The sequence below is a fragment of the Rhipicephalus sanguineus genome, chromosome 8 (genome assembly GCF_013339695.2).
Source record: "Rhipicephalus sanguineus isolate Rsan-2018 chromosome 8, BIME_Rsan_1.4, whole genome shotgun sequence".
Lineage (NCBI taxonomy): Eukaryota > Metazoa > Arthropoda > Arachnida > Ixodida > Ixodidae > Rhipicephalus > Rhipicephalus sanguineus.
The window spans coordinates 18,037,474-18,059,965 of NC_051183.1; the positions used below are offsets into that span (position 1 = coordinate 18,037,474).

General features: G+C 44.8%; 3 protein-coding genes and 2 non-coding genes across 6 annotated transcripts in view; 1 reads left to right on the top strand and 4 right to left on the bottom strand.

Annotated features, from left to right (window-relative positions):
• LOC119401491 (fasciculation and elongation protein zeta-2) overlaps positions 1-988 on the bottom strand; it is a 44,754-nt gene extending 43,766 nt beyond the window's left edge. The window contains exon 1 of the mRNA XM_037668338.2: positions 856-988. The gene's annotated coding sequence lies outside the window, so the exon portion shown is untranslated. The remainder of the gene's footprint in view (positions 1-855) is intronic.
• Positions 989-3,439: 2,451 nt separating this feature from the next.
• Positions 3,440-3,513, bottom strand: Trnat-agu (transfer RNA threonine (anticodon AGU)). The gene has a single exon. It is a non-coding gene; the product is annotated as a tRNA-Thr (tRNA).
• Positions 3,514-5,383: 1,870 nt separating this feature from the next.
• Positions 5,384-5,457, bottom strand: Trnat-agu (transfer RNA threonine (anticodon AGU)). The gene has a single exon. It is a non-coding gene; the product is annotated as a tRNA-Thr (tRNA).
• A 3,408-nt stretch (positions 5,458-8,865) lies between these two features.
• Positions 8,866-14,646, top strand: LOC119401493 (N-alpha-acetyltransferase 80). Of its 2 annotated transcripts, none has more exons than XM_037668340.2 (5): positions 8,866-9,001; positions 10,360-10,505; positions 11,493-11,568; positions 12,316-12,406; positions 13,417-14,646. In XM_037668340.2, the coding sequence occupies exons 1-5, from the start codon at positions 8,910-8,912 to the stop codon at positions 13,645-13,647; spliced, it is 636 nt and encodes a 211-aa protein (XP_037524268.1). In that variant the 5' UTR covers positions 8,866-8,909; the 3' UTR covers positions 13,648-14,646. The 2 variants fall into 2 exon arrangements, with proteins under 2 accessions (XP_037524268.1, XP_037524267.1); XM_037668339.2 differs by having other exon boundaries at positions 12,321-12,406.
• A 225-nt stretch (positions 14,647-14,871) lies between these two features.
• On the bottom strand, positions 14,872-22,402 carry LOC119401494 (putative glutathione-specific gamma-glutamylcyclotransferase 2). The gene is made up of 4 exons (XM_037668344.2): positions 22,069-22,402; positions 21,503-21,544; positions 21,289-21,384; positions 14,872-17,290 (listed from the first exon to the last, which is right to left on the bottom strand). Exons 1-4 carry the CDS (start codon positions 22,201-22,203, stop codon positions 16,868-16,870), a joined length of 696 nt encoding a protein of 231 aa, XP_037524272.1. The 5' UTR covers positions 22,204-22,402; the 3' UTR covers positions 14,872-16,867.
• Positions 22,403-22,492: the final 90 nt, after the last annotated feature.

Sequence of the window (22,492 nt, forward strand, 5' to 3'; positions counted from 1 at the left end):
GGGGAAGGGGGCACGTCCTTGATCTGAAGTGGGGGCCCGGCATGGCAAATGTGCTACTCCCGGCTACGTCACTAGCTGGCATTGCATTGATCAAAAACTCTACAAATAAAACTTATTTCAAACTAGGATGAAACTCTCGCGGTACGCATACGTTTCAGCGGCAATAAATAATATCGTTCGGTGTAGAAAATCTTCCAAAATAATATAATGCTGGTACAATGTTGTTCGCCCATTAGCGCTGCGCAGCCATGGATTCGCGTACATGCGTCGATCCATTACGGCATCCGGCGTGCACTTAGGGAAAATGCATATCCAAGGCATACAGGCTGCCTCGTTAATTATAACGTACACATAAGTATCAGTAGCGCGGTCACAAGCATAACTGCCCTCGCGGACAGCAGTACATGGGCGGACGATTGACCGCACCCACGGTATCATTACTCTTTCAGAAGCAGCGCTAGACGTAGTTTGAATACTAAACTGCGTCACTGTGTTTGCATAACAACTGCAACGTTGTTTGTGATCGACGCGAAAAAAAACTGCGTAAATACGCAATACGCATGCGTAACGCAATTCATGTACCGGAAGGACCGTAGCGGCTGCCGTTTACTTTCAAGGTCATTCGCATCGGGAGCCGCAATCGAAAAGCCGTCGTCTGCTATCAGGAGGCAGAGGAGACAACCGTTAGGCCTAACTAGGTGGCTCTAAACACCCAAGTCCTAGCATGGTTCGCATCGATATACTCTCGCGCAGACACTGCAGCGTTTTGACGTCGAAGGAGTGTTCTGAATGCGAAATGAGAGTTCCCCGGTCCCCTATTTTAGTCGAGTTCTCGCGGTTCCCCACTCCTCTTACCTGGAATGTTTTTTCCGGCGGGGGGGTCCGGGTGGGGCTTGCCTCCCCGGAGTCTGAACCCCGGCTCCTCCTGCTCGTTGACGCCGCGGACGAACGCGGTCGGAGCAGGTGCCCGTCGGGCGCCGCACTGTCGGGTCCGCTGCGGCGCCGGCCCCTCGTTCTCCGGGTTACCGAGTCAGCGCCATTTATCGAACCGTCGCGAGAGCGATCGATATTCCCGCGCGCCGCGGAGTTCACCGAGACTGCCGGAGCGTGTCTGGCCACGGCCGGTCTGGCGCATTCGGTCGGGAATCACGGAGGCTAGCCATACCGCGGTGCGTACGACCGCATAATCTGAAGCATCTTTTTACTCCCTATCATGATGGAAGGGAAGGGAGCTTATATCCCACCGACAACCGTCATTAACCTTGCATACGCTTATAGGCGACAGCAAGCGGTTGAAATCCCTGAAGAAAAAACTAGCGCAGCTTGCACTAATTCGCGCAAGGCTGGGTCAGAATCCTTGGGAGGTGACTGAGCGCGCGCCGGTTCGTGATGATGATGACAATTTTCTATCTACGACAGATGGCAAACCTCGACCGTAACAGCTGTGCAACAATGAAGGGTCACCCGGCCTAGGACGTGTCGTAGAGTTTGGTTGGTTCGCGATGACGTATTTAGGCGCTATATATGCGTTGATAAAATCTTTTGTCATGCCTCTGTGTTCATTTCTACACCAGTGTCACGCAAGTACGCCATAAAGTGCATGTTGGTAAGGTGACGCATCAACAGAAAAGTCTGTAGCCTGCCATCGAATATTTATTTATTTATTTGCTTATTTTCAATACTGTTGCTCTCAGCTGAGAGCGTAGCAGGAGGGCAATGCAAAATGTCAGTACAATATATGAAAGGTTTACAGAAAAATAAACTATGCAAACGAATGTGGGAAAAAGAAGAGGTTACAATAATAATAATAATAATATCTGGGGTTCAACGTCCCAAAACCACCATATGATTATGAGAGACGCCGTAGTGGAGGGCTCCGGAAATTTCGACCACCCGGGGTTCTTTAACGTGCACCTAAATATAAGTACACGGGCCTCAAACATTTTCGCCTCCATCGAAAATGCAGCCGCCGCGACCGGGATTCGATCCCGCGACTTTCGGGTCAGCAAACGAGCGCCATAACCACTAGACCACCGTGGCGGGGCAAAAGAAGAGGTTACAGTAATATATTACAACAACGAACAGTGGTTACATAAATACATACGATGAACTTGCATACGTTTATTACATCACTCAAGTGAAACTGTGTAAAGTTGAACACTATTTGTATAATGAAACAGTGATATCACGTCCCATGAAAAGTATTTAAGACAATAGATATGTGTATCTTCTGACAGGCACGGAAAGGACGGTGAAATCGGCCAGTCAGATGCGCCGTATGGATAGACAGTGCCTAAGCATGGGTATCGTCGTCATATTCCGTCATACCGTCAAGTTCTGGTATTTTGATCGAATCAGATAGGCAAATATATATAGCAGCCCTCCGGGCCAATCAGAAGTCAGAATATGCGGAATTCAATCACGTCCAGAATAGCGCACAAAATTCGTAATCCCAATTTGCCAGACTTGGAGATACGTCTTATCGATGGCGGAAGTCGATTTTGTTGTTTATGGCAACGAATGACGCCGCGCCGTACATAATTGATAGCTGTTCTCTCCGAAATGCTTCAGTTTTGAATGTGTAATATTAACACGCGCACACACAAACACACTCACGAACATACGTAAAAGTTGCTTGAGTCTTCCGCCAAAAAAGATTTTTGGTTACGCCGCTGAGGCAACCCGAGGCCTACAGAAACGCGCACCAAGTTTGGTTCCTGGTGCGACATAGCAGTGAAATGAATCCTCACCGACACGCAGCCATGAATCGGATGTATATGCGCAGTTCGCAAGTGCTGGGTTTAGACAGTGGCGTAAATCCAGAAAAATCACAAGGGGGGACATACATCAGACCATGGCGGCCATTTTGTTTTTACACATAAGGGTTGTATTTCTATTTACACAAGAATTAAACCATGCTTTGAAATAAAATTTAAAAAACGAGCATGGGGTCCCAGCTCGAGCAACTGCATTGTTATATTCTGTCTTCTCTGAACCGGTCGAATGGCTTTTGCGATTTTTATAGTGTGACACACCTGAGGGGCATTGAACACATGTTTACACTAAAAAAATAATCAGCCTTTAAAAAAAGTTGAATGCGCTATACTTAACTGTCAAGTAATTCAAATATATGATGTTATAAAGCTAAATATCAAGGGGGGACATTTGCAAGGGGTGTCCCCCCCAGCCTGAACACAAGGGGGGTCAGGACCCCCCTGACCCCCCCCCCCCCATGATTTACGCCAATGGGTTTAGATGTGCAGTGTGTTCAGCTTCGAATGACGCCTCAAATTAATTGTTAGCTTCTGGAATTGGCTGTAAGCATCATCGCATGCGTATATTATATTGTTTTCTGTTTATTCATTTGGTGACGTTAAAAAGCATAATTTACATGCTCATCTCAACTTGAGTTTTTTTTTTTTAGAAAAAAAATAGCAAGAGGCACCGATGGGATTCGAACCCACGATCTCCTGTTTACTAGACAGGCGCTTTAACCAACTAAGCCACGGCGCCACATGACAGACCATCGCGACGCTTTATTTCTTGCGGTTCTGGAAACAACGGGTGAAGAGGAGACCGGTTTTTGAGAGCTCAGCTTCTGCTATCTGTCGATAACGCCGAGGAAAGAAGGAAAAAAGTTATGCAGAGCCCAGCGAAATGCAAACAGATCACGTCGCCAGTCTTCGTAGCAAGTTTGGACGTTGAATAAGCGTCCCATCCCATGTACCACACTGCACGTCACTGGCGTAGCCAGGGGTGGGGGGTTCCACCACCGCCCGAAAATTTTCAATTTTCAAACGCACGCGCACGAACATAAATAAGGGTCACGTCGACCACAGGCGTGCCCATGCCCCCCTCTCACCCAATTGCTTTTTGCCATAGCATAGCACAAAATGACGCTCGACCACATCTGCCTGCCCCCCTCCCCCTCGAAAAAGAAAAGATTTCTGCATACGTCCCCGCCGTTGACATCAGACGACGGTGACAGCACACACACGACGTGTAAGGGAATTTCCTTTCTGTCTATACCCTTGCACGTACGTTACCCGAGGATTCACATTGTTATGCAAATAAACATTATTACCACATAGCTACATCAGACGTGTGGCTGTGGCATTTAGAGAAGCAATAGGAAGCCCGATACATGATCATGCCGAAAGCTATAAAAGTTCATTCTTTAATTGTAGTTTAAAGGGGGGGGGGAGGGCACGGGCACGGTGTCCACCCCCCCACCCCACACCCGATTACTCCACTGCCTCTAGCCAATGGCACCGCCGTGTCATCGTGACCCCGCGGCAGACCGCCTTTGCGCCGCGCTCACGAGAGGAGTCGCAAAGCAGCGTGTCAAAGGCAGGGTTGCCAGGTACTCGGAGAGCTACCCGCCAAATTTCGGCCCATTAATAGCCCAAAAGTAGCCAAACGTAATTAATAAAAAAATAGCCCAAAATAGCCAAAGAGTAAATATGAAAAAAAAATTCTATTTATTATTTTTTGTGCAGAGATAGTTTCACATGAATAAAACAAAAAAAAATGAAGCAGTATTAAAAGAGAAATCAATACCTTTTGTGGGGAATTACCCATATGATATGCATATCTCCAAGTGTGCTGCTCCATGCAAGATCGCGTATGTGGTGCGGATAGTGGCAACAGAAAGAAAATGCCACTATTTGCTGGCATTTCTATTTTCTTGTTGCTTTATTAATTTGTTTTCTTTGAAGTGACGCCAGCCACAATGTGATGATCGTAGCCAAAGTAATGGAGAACCCAATGAAGTTACTTCGTGTGTGCTTTCATTGACACTTTGTATTTAAATCCACAAATTTATCCGCTGTCAGAGGGAGCGACTCAGCAGCAACGCGAAACCCGGCAAAAGAAGCTTCGCCTTCAAAGGAAGAGAATGAATTCATTATTACTGACTACCGTAACTGTATGGTGGAGGCTTCTGATACCTAAATAATGCAAAATGCCAAGGAAAAGATAGTAGAAAGAGTGAAGGAAAGATAACTGTGTACGTAGACACTTGATTCACAACGAACTTGAGGCACAACAACCACTAAAGAGGAGAAAAGGCATCGGAAAACAAGCGTTTCAAGCGAAGGCAGGTAACAGCCCAAATGTAGCCAAATAGCCAACGACTAAAAATCCCGCCAAGTCCACAAAAAAGTAGCCCAATTTGGCTATTTATAGCCCAACCTGGCAACCCTGGTCAAAGGGTGTCACATAGCTTGTCACAAAGAGGCCGCGACATAGTCCTTTGTCGCAAATGAGGGGAAGGGCGCGAGAGCTGTGTTTTGGGTGCGTCAAAAAACAAAAAAAAAAGATAACAAAAAGCACCTATACAATACACGGAAGCAAATAGTAATTAAAAAAGCAAAGTAGCAAAAGGCACCGGTGGGATTCGAACCCACGATCTCCTGTTTACTAGACAGGCGCTTTAACCAACTAAGCCACGGCGCCGGACGATGCCCGCGTCGCAAGAGTGGCAACAGCATCGTAGAAAGGGCGAAGGGATGTGTTGTCTTTCGTTTGATTAACTATTCTTTGCTTGTAATCCACGCTACACAGGCGGATCTCTTCGCTTAGAATCGTGAATAGCAATCAGAAGAAAAACGCTACATTACACCTAGACTCTTCGTGAAATACGGTAGCAGAGAGAAAGAGAACGCACGTAGAAAGCACAGAGTGTGTACAGTTCGTACAGCAAGCACAGATCGTGTGTGGCAGTAACTATAACTAACGATAATCACACGCACGCGAGACCGGTAATTGCGGTTTGTCGTAACACTATTGCTGTTTATGAAAGGTCTAGGGAGTGGCAACGTATGCACGGTACAGTTCATAAAAAGTCCTCGTATGCCGCATGAGAACTTGTGGAGAAGTGTTACCACAGAACACTTGTGTTACGGTGGTTCGTTGATCTAGAGTGTGTACTAGAGCATTGTAATGTAGTACGTTTCCAACAGTTTCTTCGTTAATCGTGGCAGCGTGGCTGGCGTGGCCGCTACAGGCGTCTGCTGTCGGTGCGATTGTTGCGACGACAGTGTCATCTTTAGTGAATAATGGTTAACACGAATCACCAAAAATTAACTCTCACAAATTAATTTCATTTTTAAATGCTGACACTCAATGTAATACTTTTAGCACTTTTTCTTGAAACATGGAACTGTTATGCATGTCTGACACAGAATCTAAAAACGTTGGTTTGACTGCCAAATTCGGCACAAGCAGGGCAGAAATATAGACGTAGCCTTTGAGATTGGCGACTAGGGCGTGAACAATTCGGCACTTACATTCGGATTTCCGTACAAATATTGTATCCTTTGAGATCTGTGTTATGATTGAAATGCCTGAGCTTGAACACTACCTGTACAAACTCGCATTTGAGAGATAATTTTGCCTGAGTAATAGGTACAGATCTCAAAGCCTGTAGTTTTGGGCAACGTTACTAGAACAAACTCAGTTTCAAAGCTCCGTATCTCCGCCAGCGGAGGAGGGTGGTCCGAACGGCGGTCGCGAGAACTAGCGGCGCTGCAGTTCCGTCTTGCGCCACTATCGGCGCGTCGTCTGCTGCCACGGCATAACGCTGCGGTCCGCCGCGCAGTTGCTCGCGGCAACTGCGCGGCAACTTTCTTATTGTACTAGTTAGCTGGATACTTAGGTGGATATGCATAAGGGCGTCTGTATGCATTGGCCCGCGTGCGTTGTTCATTGATGGCTAAGAATCGATGTTCGGTCTATATTGCCACGCCCACTTGTTTTATTTTGATGTATTCGGGTTTGACCAGCAAGGACGGTTATCAACGCTCGACGCTGTCCGCGAAGCAGTGTTCGAAAAGCTTCGCGATTGTAGTAGATCGTTTTGTAAGATTGCGCACCGCACGCGAATGTTCTAGCTTTGTCGAGAGATAACGCCGCCACCAGCGATATCGCTGGAATGTTCGATAGCGCCTGTATAAAAGCCGACGCGCTTGACCGCTTGTCAGTTGATCGACGGTCGACGCTCTGTTCGCCGCTATCAGTGTATTGCTGTAGTTTGACTTTCAGTTTCCCGGCCACAAGTTCGGCCAAATAAAGAGTTTTATCTCGGACCTGCTGACTGCTGCCTTCGTCGACGCCACGACCCTGTGACAATATTTGAGCTGTCTACATTGCGCTTAACTTCCAAGCATAGGAGTTCCTAAGCGAATGAGGGTTCTCAGAGTAATTTTTATAACTACCACCACAATTTTAGCCGCTGCCGTCTTATCTAGACCAAGAACAACCCAACACGTTTGTGAAAGCTTTTATAGTGTTCAAAGAAGCGTCCTTACTCGAGATACAAAAACGTTCTAGAAAACAGTACTCATGTTTCTACAATTTATTGAAAAAAACTTTCTCGAAAAACATCACCATTGCTTTGCAAATGTTTACAAGACACGTTTTCGCGACGGTTAACGGGATACTGACCCAAAATCGGAAAATTTTACGAGAACTCGGTAAATGAAATCTCAGTGTGCGATTACATCGAATAGATGTCGTCTCTGAGCAATTTTTTTTTCAGCGGATAGTTGTATTTTCGGTGTCTCATCTTTCTACGTCACATCCTTCTACGGTGCCTTAAACAATTCGAACAGATCGGCCGTGATGTGAGCACCGAGAAGTTATTCGCGCGTACTCTGTCGCTAGAAGAGTCGTCAGTATTCAACTTCAGTTTTTCAACTTCACCGAGCATATGTTCCATGCCCCCAGCACTTCTTACACTGTACGACAGCCGTTTGCGTTTCGTGCTGTAGCCGTTCACTACGCAGTTAAACTGCTCGTCAACTAAAACTATCTTTTGCACAAGTAAGTCTCCGTTCCCGAAGCAAAGTGTGGGATTGGGCTAGTTAGTATTCCATTATTAAACTGCTCAGCGCAAAAAAATTTGACACGGTACACATAGAAAAGACGAGGACCTGCGCTTTTCGATGTGTACCGTGTCAAATTTTTGCGCTGAGCAGCCCGTTCCCGAGCCGGCGAGTGTAAAATATTGCACATCTTGTTCGATACCTCGTCGTAAAATTTCTCGAAAATCCACTGATTTGAAGGCATAGCGACAGCTGACAACTGATCGAATGTCAGTGTGATGCAACTCTCAGTCTCGGTAGCGTATATAGGTAATCGCCTGCCTTTCGTTTTGCTGTTCTATTTCTGGCGGCTCCTCCAACTGGTCACTGGGCTTTCGCGGGACGCCGTGCGTTTTGGGGGGGATTTGCGCCTAAACCCCGAACATTTTGGCTTTGAAATGTGGGGCGGAAGTGCTGGGAACAAGCGCGGCACGGCACCGGGCGCAAGTTCCCACTTTCCACGTGGGATCAAAACTTCTTGTCCCGCAACGACACGATGATAGTGCTTTACAATGTCGTCACTCTCAAAATTAACGTCACAGACCTTGCATTTCGCAGTAAGCTTCCTATCTTTGCGATTCGAAGCTTGAATGGCGTAGGATCTTTTGGAGGTCCGAAGAAGTGTCATGAAGCGGAGTCGTCGTTGCGGTAGCCGCTCTTGCAGCCCGGCGCAAAGCAAGTCGGCATACCGCACTGTGAATCTGTTCGCCCTCGTTACGCTTCGTACATCATGCACGTGTCTTCGTACAAGACGCTAAGCCTCGTCAAGAACAGTCGCAAAAATGACGAGCTAACAAAGCGCAGACGACGCTGTAACCCACGTGCGCTCGTACATCGGCGGCGCAGATCACAACAAGCGCGAGCCGCGGGAGCTAGACGTGACTGCAGCGCCACTAGTTCTCACGACCGCCACGCGGACCGCCTCTCCGGCGGAGCTTTTAAACTGAGTTTGTTCTAGTAACGTTGGTTTTGGGCATCTCCAAATACGTCACACCCGCCATCAACTGCTGTCATTTTGCCTTACTAGGCTGCTATGACGGCACTATGGAACTTGTCGAACTTCACGATCATCCCGAGTACATAAACGCTTGCTGCGAGATCTTGAACAACCAATGGAAACGCAGTCATGCTGCTCGGTACGTTACTGTCCAATGCGCGATCCCAGTCTACGGTTAAAAGGTGTTTTTTCGCGATAACACAGGCCCTCATTGCAGTCAACAGAGTGTGCCTTAGTTTCATGTGCTGCTAGTACTGCGGCAAAAGCTCTAAACTAATATCAGTTTTGCAAATTTAAACGTTTTTCTGTTACGTACCGATCTAATGAGCTATAGGTGTCGCAGTTCTGCCGTTATATTACTCTTCCAATTCACTGTAGTTACATACAGTGACTCTAGTTACCGCTAGAGTTACCTTTAGGTCCACAGCTATGTGGCGAAGCCGCACTCCGTTTCTGCAGGTGGCATGCCCAGCGTGTCGCTGGTTGACATCCCCGTCGTGTCGCTGACCGGCGATTAACTTGACTGGCGATGACTAATGTCAATTTAGTTCTCTGAAGTCGCGTCGTTGAGGAATACCGTGAGAAACGAAAAAAAATTGGCCCGAGCATCAGCTTCTCCGCAATGCATGATTGCTAGCAGCGTTTGGAAGAGAGACGCGCAACTATAGTTCCCGCTGCTTTTAAAGTACGCTTGTTCTGGAAAACCACACGCACGCGCCACGCGCATAATACACTGGTAATATCGTATTCCTCTAAAGAAATATTGTGTACATTGGTCTATGGAAGGTATCACAAGTTATTGTGGAGGAAGCTCAATTCCAAGATTTCGTGCATACGATGAGGTCACAAAACCAGCAATTTCTGTTTTGCACACGTGGAACAGTAGCGGTTACCTATGTGCTCATGTATTACCCTTCATTTTGACCCATACAGGGAATGATATGCAGCTGAAATAACTGAGACATGCAGAGATAGATAGATAGATAGATAGATAGATAGATAGATAGATAGATAGATAGATAGATAGATAGATAGATAGATAGATAGATTAGATAGATAGATAGATAGATAGATAGATAGATAGATAGATAGATAGATAGATAGATAGACAGACAGACAGACAGACAGATAGACAGATAGATAGATAGATAGATAGATAGATAGATAGATAGATAGATAGATCAGGCCCGTAGCCGGGGGGGGGGGCGATGCCCCCCCCCCTGATATTTTGGTGAAGTATGTGTTTTTACCAAAAATAAATAATAAATATAGGTGTTTTTCTCCAAAAGTCAAGGTTTTCAGCAAGTGCTCCCCCCCCTTCCCCCCGAAAAATATTCCTGGCTACGGGCCTGAGATAGATAGATAAGTCTTATGATCTTCTCGCATAGCATCACCAAGGAAACTTCAAATTCACGCATGCAGAACCAAGTGAAAATAAGCTGCATCTATAGTAGGTGCCGTGTAACTAAGCTGAAATTAGTAGCTGCCTTTCCGCAGGTACCGAAGCCTCAGCAAATCCAGCAGCGATTTGCCCGTCTCGCTGGCATTGATCAGGCATCGAGAGGGCCTGGATGGCCAAGTGATTGGCCATGCCAAGCTCTGTCGCGTGCTGCACAACGATGAAGCCTGTTTTGTCGAATCTGGTGAGCAATTTTTGTCCCTCTTCTTGGCGATCGCTGCTTTTCATGTTCATAACATTTCATGACTATGCAAATGGATTATTCTGTACTGTTTAGCATTTTGTTACATAATTCTTATGCTACTTCAATGCATTGTAATACGTGTCAATTTTTTTGGACTGTTCATGCATGAATGACCGTCATCTTGCTGTTTTGTCAACTTGTAATGGGGCTCAGACCTGGTCAAGTTGCTAAAGCGTTTAGTCCTGTACTCCTCCTTTGCAAAGGAAATAAAGTTGATTGATTGATTGATTGATTTTGATAATCAGTGCTGGCAGACACTTCAGTATACATTAGGAACCTATGGTTTGAAATAAGGGACACCTACCAAAGAACTCTAAGTAACAACCTCATACTGTATAGAAATGATTCTTATGTGTTAAATCAAGGTAATTGCTCATTACAGCTGTATTGCATTAAGGATAGAAAGCAGGGCAAGTTGATTGCTGTTCACGGAGTAAGGGGTAATGCTAAACTGACGCAGAACAAAAAAATTCCGACAGAAAATGATGGCCGACCAAGTGCTTTTTTTCCCCCCGTCTTTCTTTCATTCCCTGTTATTACTGTACCATGAGTAGCTATATTGGTTTATTTGAATTTTGTCATTCAAAAGGTCAGTTTGTGTAAACTATAATTAAATCTTGCTAAACAAAATAAAAAAAGAAACGTGCTTACCCAATATGTCACATATACACTGCTAAAATTTCACTGAACATTACTCGATAATGTTGCATTTTTGAATTATGGCTTATTGTTTTTAAATTTTGTCACCATTAAGTTATCCATCGTGCGATTCTTTACTCAATCTCAGAAGAAACGGGAATAAAATGTGTAGGGCCCACTAGGTGGCATAATGTACCAACCTAAGCTGTTTTAGAAGCATGTTGCGTAGTAGTAATGACGGTAATAACAACAACAATAATAATAAATACCATTTCTCTTCCCCTCCAGTGTTAGTTATTCCAGAGGAAAGAGGAAAAGGTTTCGGGAAGCTAGTCATGAAGCTCACCGAAGATTATGCTCGCAAGTAAGTTTCAGTTTTTGTAATTTAGTTTTTTCACATGACGGGTACTAATTGCCCATCTGGCATGGTAGTTCAGTGGTTATCATTTGGCTGCTGCACTCAAGGTTGTGGGTTGGCATCCTGGCTGAGGCAACCAGATTTCAATTGGAGCAAACTGTAAAAACACTCTTGTACGTACAGACGGGTTCACAGTTAAGAGGAACACTTGCACGCACGGCATGTTCGAATTTCACTCTCTTGCAAAAACATAGTGGCACATATTTGCATAAGACTGCTTGTATTGACAGTTCTGGCCCCTTTGAACAGAACAATAGTGTGCACGTACTATGTTTCCACATCCACTTGCAGGTAGGGGGCCAGCAATTTGGAAGGTTCACATTCGAGTTTTCTTCTTAACAGTGGACTGTATTGTAAATTACACTCAAACTTTAATGTAACGAACACGGATATAACGAATTATCGGCTATAACGAAGTAAATGAAGAATAGTCTTGTCATAGTGACAGTGTTGCAAATAAACGTTTATAACGAATTTTCGGATATAACAAAGTTAATTTCGTGGCAGATGTGACTTTGTTATAATGAAGTTTGAGTGTACGTGCAATTACGTGAACAAACCCATGTGGTTAAACATAACCTGGAGGCATTCATTACAGTACCTTTCATAGCTACAGATCTGCTTCAGTACGTTCAACTTCATTAACCACACAATATTGGTATCAGTTGCTTCAAACCCTTACTTTTTTGAAAGGAAAGGCTTCACGAGGTGCTACCTGTCAACACACGACAAGGAACGCTTCTACGAGGCTATTGGATACACGAGCTGCCCTCCTGTTTGTGGGGTGAGGTATTTTTGATGCCTCGCCTGTTACCTCTTGCACTTGCACATGCAAGCACACTTGTTCTGTTGAGTGCGACACTGACCAAATGCCAGTGCTTGTACGTCATGCTGTGCATTGCTCTCAGAGCGTCTTGCAATTAACTAGCATGCAATTGCATAATGATACGTGCCCCCATGCAACGTATGCAAAACTGTATGGAGGTTGTATACTTATATTTTTGCTGCCACCTTTCATAGGAAATCAACGCTAACTTGTTGTAGGCTGTTGATCTGCAATCCTTTGCTTACAGGCTATTGTCTGTGTTTCTAATGCACTGCTTGTGCATTAGAAAACAACTCAACCCTACTGAGCTTTCAGTTCTCTCAGGTTAATTGTAAGCAATGCATATTCAGGCTGTTCTCTCTGGCCTCGTTAATAAATGGTCATAAGGAAACCTTTTAAGCAAAGCTTTTATAACTCAGATTTCAGTGGTGGCGTGGTATGCAAAAAACCCAGCCCCCGGCGAGTGTGCGGAAATGTGGCCCTCGATGGTGTGCCAGTCTGTATGCGCAATTTAATTTATGCTTGCTCGCTCATGGGCCTGTCGGCGATCATCTGTTTCTGATACAGCAATCTGATCTTTTATCGTGGTGACTTGTCATTTCATGTTGCGGCATTTCATTGTTGCCTGGATATGAATGCATGGCCATTGTCATTGCCTGGGCCTGTAGCAACTGAAGTGTTGTCTGCAAAGCACGTGGATGAAGGTGTAATTCTTGGCATGTAGGAGGGAGCATTGTGCAATACGATGGAAAAAAAAGTAATACATGAGGCATGCACACGCCAAACTGTGCTTGCCCCCCGTTTTTCCGATAAGGCTTTTTTTTTTTCAATTCTGCAACTTGCACAAGCTAGTTCTCAGCTGGAAGTGGCTTTGGGCCTTTGAATTTAATGGGTAGTTGTGCTGGAATATGCCAGTACCCTGGAGGTACTAAATATGTAAACCTTTTCCCCCTTGTTTTGCCTCCCAGATTTCAGGCACAGGGGGCCACATGGAACGGTTTGTCAGGCTCTTCGACGGCAAACCAAACGAACCACCTACCAAAGACAAATCGTTCGGCGACAACCGTTCACAAAAAGTCGACTGCTCAGAGCCGTCGGGACAGCTGCCACTGCCGCCACCTCCTCCCCCGCCACCGCGGCCTTCATCACAGCAGAAAGCGAATGTGACCGATCAGGTGTGGATGATGAAACAGCTGTGAAAAAATACTTTGGGAGGTCAAGTGAACTTTGTTATGTTAAAGGTGTTCGCGATCAATTTCAATGCATTTTATTTTCGGGCACCAGTGAAGCCTCACTGAAAAGAATCTACATGCGCCAGTAGTTGCTCCGACAAATGCGCGCAGGCTCGCCAATCGTGGGGACATCCTGGAGCAATTTGTTCAATAAATTGGAGGCTTCGCTTCTGTACTGCAAATCATTCCAAAAAGCAACAAGAAAGGGGCACTAAGATGCAACAGTAGACCAGTTTAAATGGAAAAAAATATGTTCGAGAACTTTAGTGTTAAATTTGCGATCACAGAATCATTATCTGAAGAGAAAAATTTTCGTTGCTCAGACGAATGTGTGCAAACTCGCCAATGAAGTTCTGGAGCAATTTGTATCAATAAAATCGATGCTTTGCTCAAGTAATGATGATTCTAAAAAACAATAAAGCGACGCTGAAATGAAACAGTAGACCAGTGTAAACTGTTAAATTGTTAATCGAGAACTGTATTGGTAATTTTGCGATCAAAGGTTCACTACTTGGAGTGAAAACGCTTCATGAATTTTTGCACTTGAATGGAATTCTGCACCTGAATGTCTGTGTGCTATGTCATAGATTTTTCCTAAATGCTTTTTTTTGTATTTTGGCCTCATCAACTCAATATTGCCTGAAACTTGTCATACTAGGTCTCTGGCTACCTTAGAACACAATGTGATTAATTTTTGACGATAAACAATCATGTAGACCATACCAGACACGGTCAAAATCTACGATGGCACAGAGAGATGGTATGGGAACCTCAAGGCAGCATGCGCCACCTGCATTTTTTTTTCTGAGTTATCTCGCTTATCAAGTGCCTCTTCATGGCAGGAGTGGCGTTTTCATATTGTGGAAGTGTAATTTGCTAATACGAGCAAACCTGTCTGTGTTTGGCGTACCTTTAAGTGGTAGTGGTATTCACACATACACCTTAGTATACCTCCCTCACCTGTGCATTCGCAAAGTAGATGTTGGATTGCACAGTCTTGACAGGACAAACAGGAGAGACATGCACACAATGGAGTGGCTATGTCCCATCAATGTTTCGCAGTCCAACATCTCATATGCTGCACCACATGCACAGTCTTCAATTCTAACACACTGCAAGCTTGTACATCCACTTGGCATAATCGCAATGCTGTCAGTGGATCTACACTGCAAATAAAACACTGCACTGCTAAAAGCAAGAAAACAGCTTTGTTTTTATTGCACATTTGCCAGTTCAGCACAAGTGCTAGTAGGCAATAGCGTGCATAGCACTTGTCAAGAATAGGGCACAGCAAAAAAAAAGACTCTGTTGTGCATCAATTCTCCATCTTTGTCATGAAGACCGCTTGCACACTCTTTCTTGCCTTTGCGGAGGACATGAAACTATACGTATAGTAGCAGATATTGTCATCTGCTATGCACGTATTGTCATCACAGCAGAAGTAATGCCCGGCTAGAATGTCAGCCCTCAGAGTGGGTCCTATCACATGCACCTAAGATACGTTCACGAAATATTTTTGAATGAACGCAGACTGACAGCGCGCCTCTCACGTCACTAGTGCAAGCCAAGCCTTTGTCAATTTGAAGTATAGTCGCACCTTGATATACTGAATTGGATACAACGAAGTAAATAAAGAACATTGTTGCAATTAATAGTGCTCTGAAACCTCGTTTATAACGAATTTCCGGATATAGCGAAGTAATTTCCGTGTGTGATGCGGATTGAATGAAATGACTGTACATCATGAAAGGAGGTAAAGGCATGCAAACACAAATGCAAGAAGAGAAAACAAGATAAGACAACACCACATTTAACAACACAGACACTGGAGACAACACAACACAGAACAACAACACAACACTGTGCTAGTGTTGTCTGGTTGTCTTGCGCGTCTGTTGCATTTTCCACTTTAGTGTATTTCACGAACACCTACCAAACATATCCAGTTCACGTTCAAGTAGTAGCGCGGGTTTTCACCTAATTCTATTGCATGTGCAGGCAGGTGTGTGCATAAAAAGATGGATGCCGAATCGCAGTCTGAGGGACACAGGTGGTTACAATGCTAAACAATTGCCTAGTAGTCAAAACTGAGGTGAAGCCAATTTTAAGTATAGTTGCATAGAGGTTTACAAAAACCTTGAGTGATCAATTTCTCAAAACACTACAATGGCAATTGTCTCGGTGCTTAATACTGCGCCAAAATATGTAAAACATGAACTTTGTAAGCAGCTTCAGTTCCATCATGCCTACCAACAGACGTACGTGCAAATGAATTTTGAATTTTTACCCAAACGATGCAAGTTGATGTTGCCCTGATCACGTCACTAGAAGATACCGACCCAGCATAACTTTCACAAATTTTTGTTAAAACAGTCATCCGGACGATTCTTGCCCGTCACTGTTTGCAACAGTTTTAAAAACCTCGGCGTGCACTACTCTTCTTGAATGCAAGTGCTCCAGACTAGTTAAGGTTGAAGACTGGGCGTATTGGTGAAGCATGACTGTAGATTGTATAGTATAATGCAACTAATTGACGGATCTTTCTTATGTCCCGTTGAATAGTTGTGCTATGCAATTTACAGTCCAGATTAGTGCTGACAAGCTCTCGTCTAATAGAAGAATATCTCTAGAAGCTTCCAGAGTTCTGCACCAATATAATAAATACCACTGTCACATGGTCATTTATGATTGCGATCAGGCCTGATCTGGATCGAATTCCATGATTGTGATTTGCTCCTTTATAAAAACTGCAGAAGGGAGCCAATCACTGTTCAGACATTCAATCCTGCTTTGGTTTGATCGCAATCAGCAGTGCATTGTGTGACACCCGCATAAGCCCTTAGCAACTAATGCCATTAAGATAAAATCTTAATTTTTGATGAAAGAGCTTGATGTCGCAGTGCTGGAACCGACCCAGTAGAACTTTAGTAGAGCGAATTTTCATTAAAAAGATGACCCAAGTGCGGTAACTTTCTTGAACTTCTTGACGTGCTGTACTCTTCTTCACCGAAAGTACTTTTGCATTTTGCGGACGAGGCAAGATCACGATAAAAGCCGCCAGCGTGTCACATCAATTTGGTTAGGTCTCTCACGACGAACACTTTTTGTTTGAGATAAAAGGCTTAACTTCCGATGAAAGAGTTTACGTTCCCCTACTTCCTTCAGCCACGCTCACTCAATATACATGTCAGGCAACCTCCGCGCGGCGGTTGTCGTCATGCTGCGCTCTCCGACTCTCGTCGTGGTGGCTAGCTGACCGGTGGTGACCGGCCAGCGGGTTGCGACCGGTTGGCTGGTTGTGGTGACTCGCTGACTGGAGGTTCGGTGATGGCGACGTTTTTTTTTCGGTAGTCTCGAGGTTGAGCAGATTTTGCTCGATGTCCATCAAGTGCTGGTCACGGACGTGCGGAGCGATGTTCCGCATGCACTCGATAAGCGAGAGCAAGTACTCCCGGTTGGAACCGCTCGGTCCCTCGGCACCGCGGATCTGGCGGGCAATTTCCAGCGCATTGGCGGGGCCCAGGTAGAAGGGGTTCTCCTTCTGCGCCACGTAGATGGTCAGTGGAAAAGGCTTCTCTTCGGACTTGCCCGGGTAGAACGTCACCTGCACCTACGGACAGATTGTTTCCGGAAAGTTAGTCCTGCGACAGCCCACAATCTAGAGGAAGGTTCTTGCAAAGGGAAAGAAATTTAAAGCAGAACATACTGCCTTTAACGACACAACACCCACACTGTTAAAGCGGCTGTGGAACACTTTTTCTGCATGGTCTGAAAGTGCTGCGGATCGGTAGTCAAGGCTCCAAAGAACACGTGAGCCAAACATAGCGCAGCACGCGGCCTGGAACTTACAATTAAGTCTCAAAGTCAGCTTGAAATTGCTCACTCTCCTCTCGAAAAATGATGCCATTAGCCCAAACGACCATGACATAGACACAGTCCACGGCCATCGGCAAATATGAGCATTGCGAGCTGCATAACTATCATGGCCGCCGCGAGATGCTGCCACGAGCCCACACGCGCGCTCGCGATCACAGTAAAAGTAAGCTGCACATTTTCGAAGAAAAAATTGCACCATCTCCCACTCAAGGGAACCATGAGGGGATGCGAAGCAGCATTGGGGGCACACACCAAGTTTCCGTTACATTCACTCGACGTTTCCGTTAGTGTGTGAGGTTTGTATTTAGTGTTTGTGTTATCATTGCGTTGTGTTTGTGCTTTGCTTTCCGTTAGCGCCGAGTGAACGAGTGGCGCCGACGTTGACGTTACAACTCATCTGAATGGGAGCGAAGCAAGAATGACGGAAGCCGACTGAGCGCACGCAATTATACACATGAAATGGGGGAGGGAGAGGAGAGAGTGGGTTACAGGCTGTATTTGGCTGTGGCGCGGCTGCATCACGTGGAAGGAGAGGCTGCGCCGCGGCTGCAGCGCGGGGGAGGAGAGGAGAGAAGGCAACCGAACACCTGCGTAAAGGAGGAGAGCAGGAGAGAGAGTAGGTGCATGCACAGTGGAGTGTGGACGCCACCGCCGGACACAGCCCCGAGCAAAAGCTGCTTCGCATCTAAAGAAGTGCTCAAGGTCATTATGTGCGCTGATGAATGGATGCAGCTTCTTGACCCCTTGTCATCTGTGTAGCTTTCAGCGCACTCGCTGGTACAACAGGAGAGAGAAAGTACGCGACAAATCTCTCTAACTTCGCTCGTACTTGACGGATTCTAAAAATTTTCACGGCAGTAGATTAGAGAGGCAAACTCCTTTAATAAAACCATTAGAGGTTACTTGGAAAAGTGTTGCAGGGGCCCTTTAAACTTTTATAATTTGGTACGGTTTGATCTTTTCACAGCTTCTCCCGAAGAACTAAAACTGATGCGGTTACCATATAGTATCTAGTCATATGCACCAGTTTGATTCTGTTGACACTAAGATGGAAATGTGAATGGAAACATGTAGCATACGTATGCTCGTATATATCATATCTATGTACATGTATAAACATGTATAAGTGTGTATATGTGTATCTATATGTGATACTGCCTCACTGCCAAATGAAAAGGTTGTAGACTCCTTAAGTTGCTCAAGAACAGCTTTTATTCAACAAACCCCCCCATCTGTATTTGTAACTATACAGGATGGCAAAATAAACAATTCTAGTTTGAATTGATAGAATTGCCTGGTTTGGTTGATTGGGTTGGGCGATTGCACTTGCAGCCCGTGATGTCATTAAATATAACCTGTCCTTTCATATATCAATATTTTGTTCCACTTCCCGCCTTATTAGATGTGCCACATCACAAAATTTCAGTCTTCCACCTACTGACAGTGTTTATGGAAAAACTACTACAGTTTGTAGGAGTTAAGGTCTGGAACAATATACTGTGCCAAATAAAAGAAACAAAAAAGATTTTCCTGTGCACTTAAAAGATACTTCAGAGAAATGAATGAACACTACCACACACTTTTGCTGTTATCTATTTCGTTACAAATTGATTAAAAGCCTTCAAAGTCATATTTGACGTGCTTTACATACTTCTGTGTATTTATTTTTGTAGGATTTGTTTCATGTATGTAACATTATTCATGTCTTGCTCTATGGTTTCTTTCCTTCTCTTGTTTCCGAAGTGTATTTATAAAATATCTGCTTTGTTAATTGCATATTTCTTTGAACCCCCTACTGGCCAATGGATATGGGTCTAACCAGTGTTGTGTATTTTCCTGTACTACCAGAACTTGAAATAAAAAAAAAATGAAATGAACGAATTCTGTCCAAATGTTCAGTCCTCACTCTCCCTGAAGAAGGAATCTAGTTGATTCCAAAACGTAGGAAAGTAAACCAATTTTTTGACTGGAGCCTTTTGACTTGCTGAACCTGCCACACAAAGATAGCACAAGCTAGAACTCTCTCTATGACTTGATTCAGTTACTTTGAAAAATACAGATTGTAATTAGTAACTTGACGAAGGCTAGTTCATATTACAGCAGAGGATTGAACAGCATGACTAGAACAAGGACACCATAGGATTTGTTCCTTTGGTATCCTTGTTCTAGACACACTGTTTCGTCCTTAAAGGAGTACTGACACGATTTTGAAGTGCAGCAAAACGGACGTTTTTGGTTTCCTTGGCATGTAGTGTTAACGCTCTCCCCACACCGCATCCGGGAAACACGTATAAATATTTAAGTTTGATTTTAAAGTTTTCATCTCCCAGCATCTGCAAGGCAGCTTCACCGCATGGAGAGCCCTATGACGTTTCAAGTCAGCTCACTTGGTTTGCGAAATCTGGGTTCTGCATGCATCCTAAATCACAGTAATCGCTGTCGGAGGCACTGGACGACAGTTCACTCATCATGAACCACGTTCGACTGACAGCAAAGGACAGCAGGTGCATATTTCGTGGGTTGCAGTCTGCCCGTGACGTCACGGGCCGACTTGACACGTCACTATGAAGCCGCCCTCTCGAAACCGAAACCGAAACTGCTGGTTGAAAGAAGCGGTATTAAAAATATATGCAATGCATCCCCAGGTAAACGACACTCTTTTTAGGGTTCTCGACACCCGTGCTTTCATTTAGAGCAACAACCCGAGAAATTTTAAAATTCATGTCAGTACTCCTTTAAGACGGATTCGTGTTTCATGCAAATAAATTAAATCCCTGCATCGTACAGTAAAAATGAAAAAGCAAGGTTCTCTACCATTATCATATCCATTGCCAGAAAATAACCATTGCATGTATTGCAAGTTTAGGCACTGAGAATTCTACAAAAACTCAAAGATGTTCAAGACTTTTCTCAGTCATACTGATGCATTAAAAGTAATGCCCATAGTTCTCTGAAACTGTGTTCAGTGGCTTGTTAACTGTTCCTCTAGGGCAATATTTTATACCAGTTGAGATTGGTACGCTACTTTTTTCTAGCCAATTTCTTTATACAGGGAAACAGCTGATAGTCAACAATGAGAAAGAAGGCTTCAAATTTTAAACCAAAAATTCTCATCTGCAAGATTGATGTCACAGACATCAACAGATTTCCCTATCTTGGCTGATGTGGCATGGATGTCCTGAACACACATATAAAGAGTTGTCCGGTTCCTTGAAAACGCAATGTAGTCTTTACCAATAAAAAATTCCCTATTACCGATCAAGCGCTGTTGAAATCTGTGGCATCATGGCCTGCAGATAGTGCGGGTACTGGATTGTGATGTCGCCACGAGTCTCTCGATAAGTCTGGCTTCTTTCATACTGTAGTGGTGCAGTTTACTAAGGCAGTTTAAATATAACTATTCTTCATACTACGTGGTTCTGTAACGGTTACCCCAAGTATGTGGAACAACAAATAATTAACAAATCGAAAATTGCATGGCAAATCAGTTATACAGAATCCTGCAAGGTGGTAGGAATAGAAATTGACAACAACCCATTTGTATAGCACAAAGCCACAAGGAAATCCGTATGGCATTGGATTTCCTTGTGGCTTCGTGGTACAGACAGGTGGTTGTCAATCGAAAATTACAGCGGTGCAGCGAGCCTTGAAGCCACCTGCCTGGGTAATCACACAATGAATTTATCTGGAAATTTACTTAGGTAAATAAGTATACACATGTATACAACATACCCTGTCGTAGCCATCCTTCTCACGGAAGTCAAGGCGCCCGATGACGTCATCCTTCTCGCCCTCCGGGATTTCGTAAGCGACGCCCCAAACGCAGTCCTGGTGAAAACAAGGTCGAAAAATAAGGCAGGACGCCAGCATTTATAACTCGCGCGGGCGCTCTTTTGTAAACACGCCCAACCCTATGTGTGAAACAGAAAGTGGCAAACTCGCTCACGTTTTGGTCAGACGAGGGCACCAAAGTCACCACGCGTCCGGGCTGCAATGAAATCATTTAGACGCGTACGTCAACGGAAAATCAAAAGCTAGTTAATTACAGAGCCACGTTAAACAATGTACAAAAGTGTGAGTACAAGGCTACTACTGACAACCAGCAGAAATTGTCACACAGATGTGAAGAAAGTAAAGTGGACGAAAAGAGCACGACCACCGCCGATTGGTAAGAGCATCGGGCGCGTTATCCGAAGGTTGCAGGTTCGATCGGACCCTGCCGGCGGCAAGCTCTCTTTTTGTCCACTTTACTACAGTATACACTTAGACAGTACAATTAACGGCTTCATTATCTGCTTGTTTTCATTAAGGTTGTATCAAACAAAGAAACGAGCCCTCAAAATACCCTTCTTTCATTCATTACAACGCTACTAGTCACGCATGCCAAAGAAAACAAAAGCAAGACTTAATTCGATCTCGAATATGCAAGCGGCCTATTCTGAAGGAAGGTTTTCGATAGATTTACGCTTGGTTAACTAGATGCGGGTTAAATTAGCCGTTAACTAAACTTACCTTGCCGGGCACGCCGCGGTGGTCTTCGCTGGCCTGCCAAAACCGACGCACGTATCCCTTGACGTAACCAACGAGCTTGCGGTTGTATGGGAAATCAGCTTTCCACATAAGCGAACCGTACCCGAACACCCACATAGCTTCCGGCTTCGCAAGTGCGCTCGACGCAGCCTGTTTTAAACTACTACGGGGCTACCGTTTAACCTCGGCTATCTCACTCGGCGACAGAAAATCATCGCCGGCGATTACGACACCTGCGAAGGTCGCGAAAACAGCTGTTCACAGCTGTGCACTCGCAAAAACCACCCGAAAAAGCATCAAAAGACATCGCTCACTGGCGCGCATCACGCGCCTGATGACGCAACGAGGCACGTGACTCACACAGGCCAATCGTAGGTCAATGACAGTACCCCCTCGGCCAATGGCA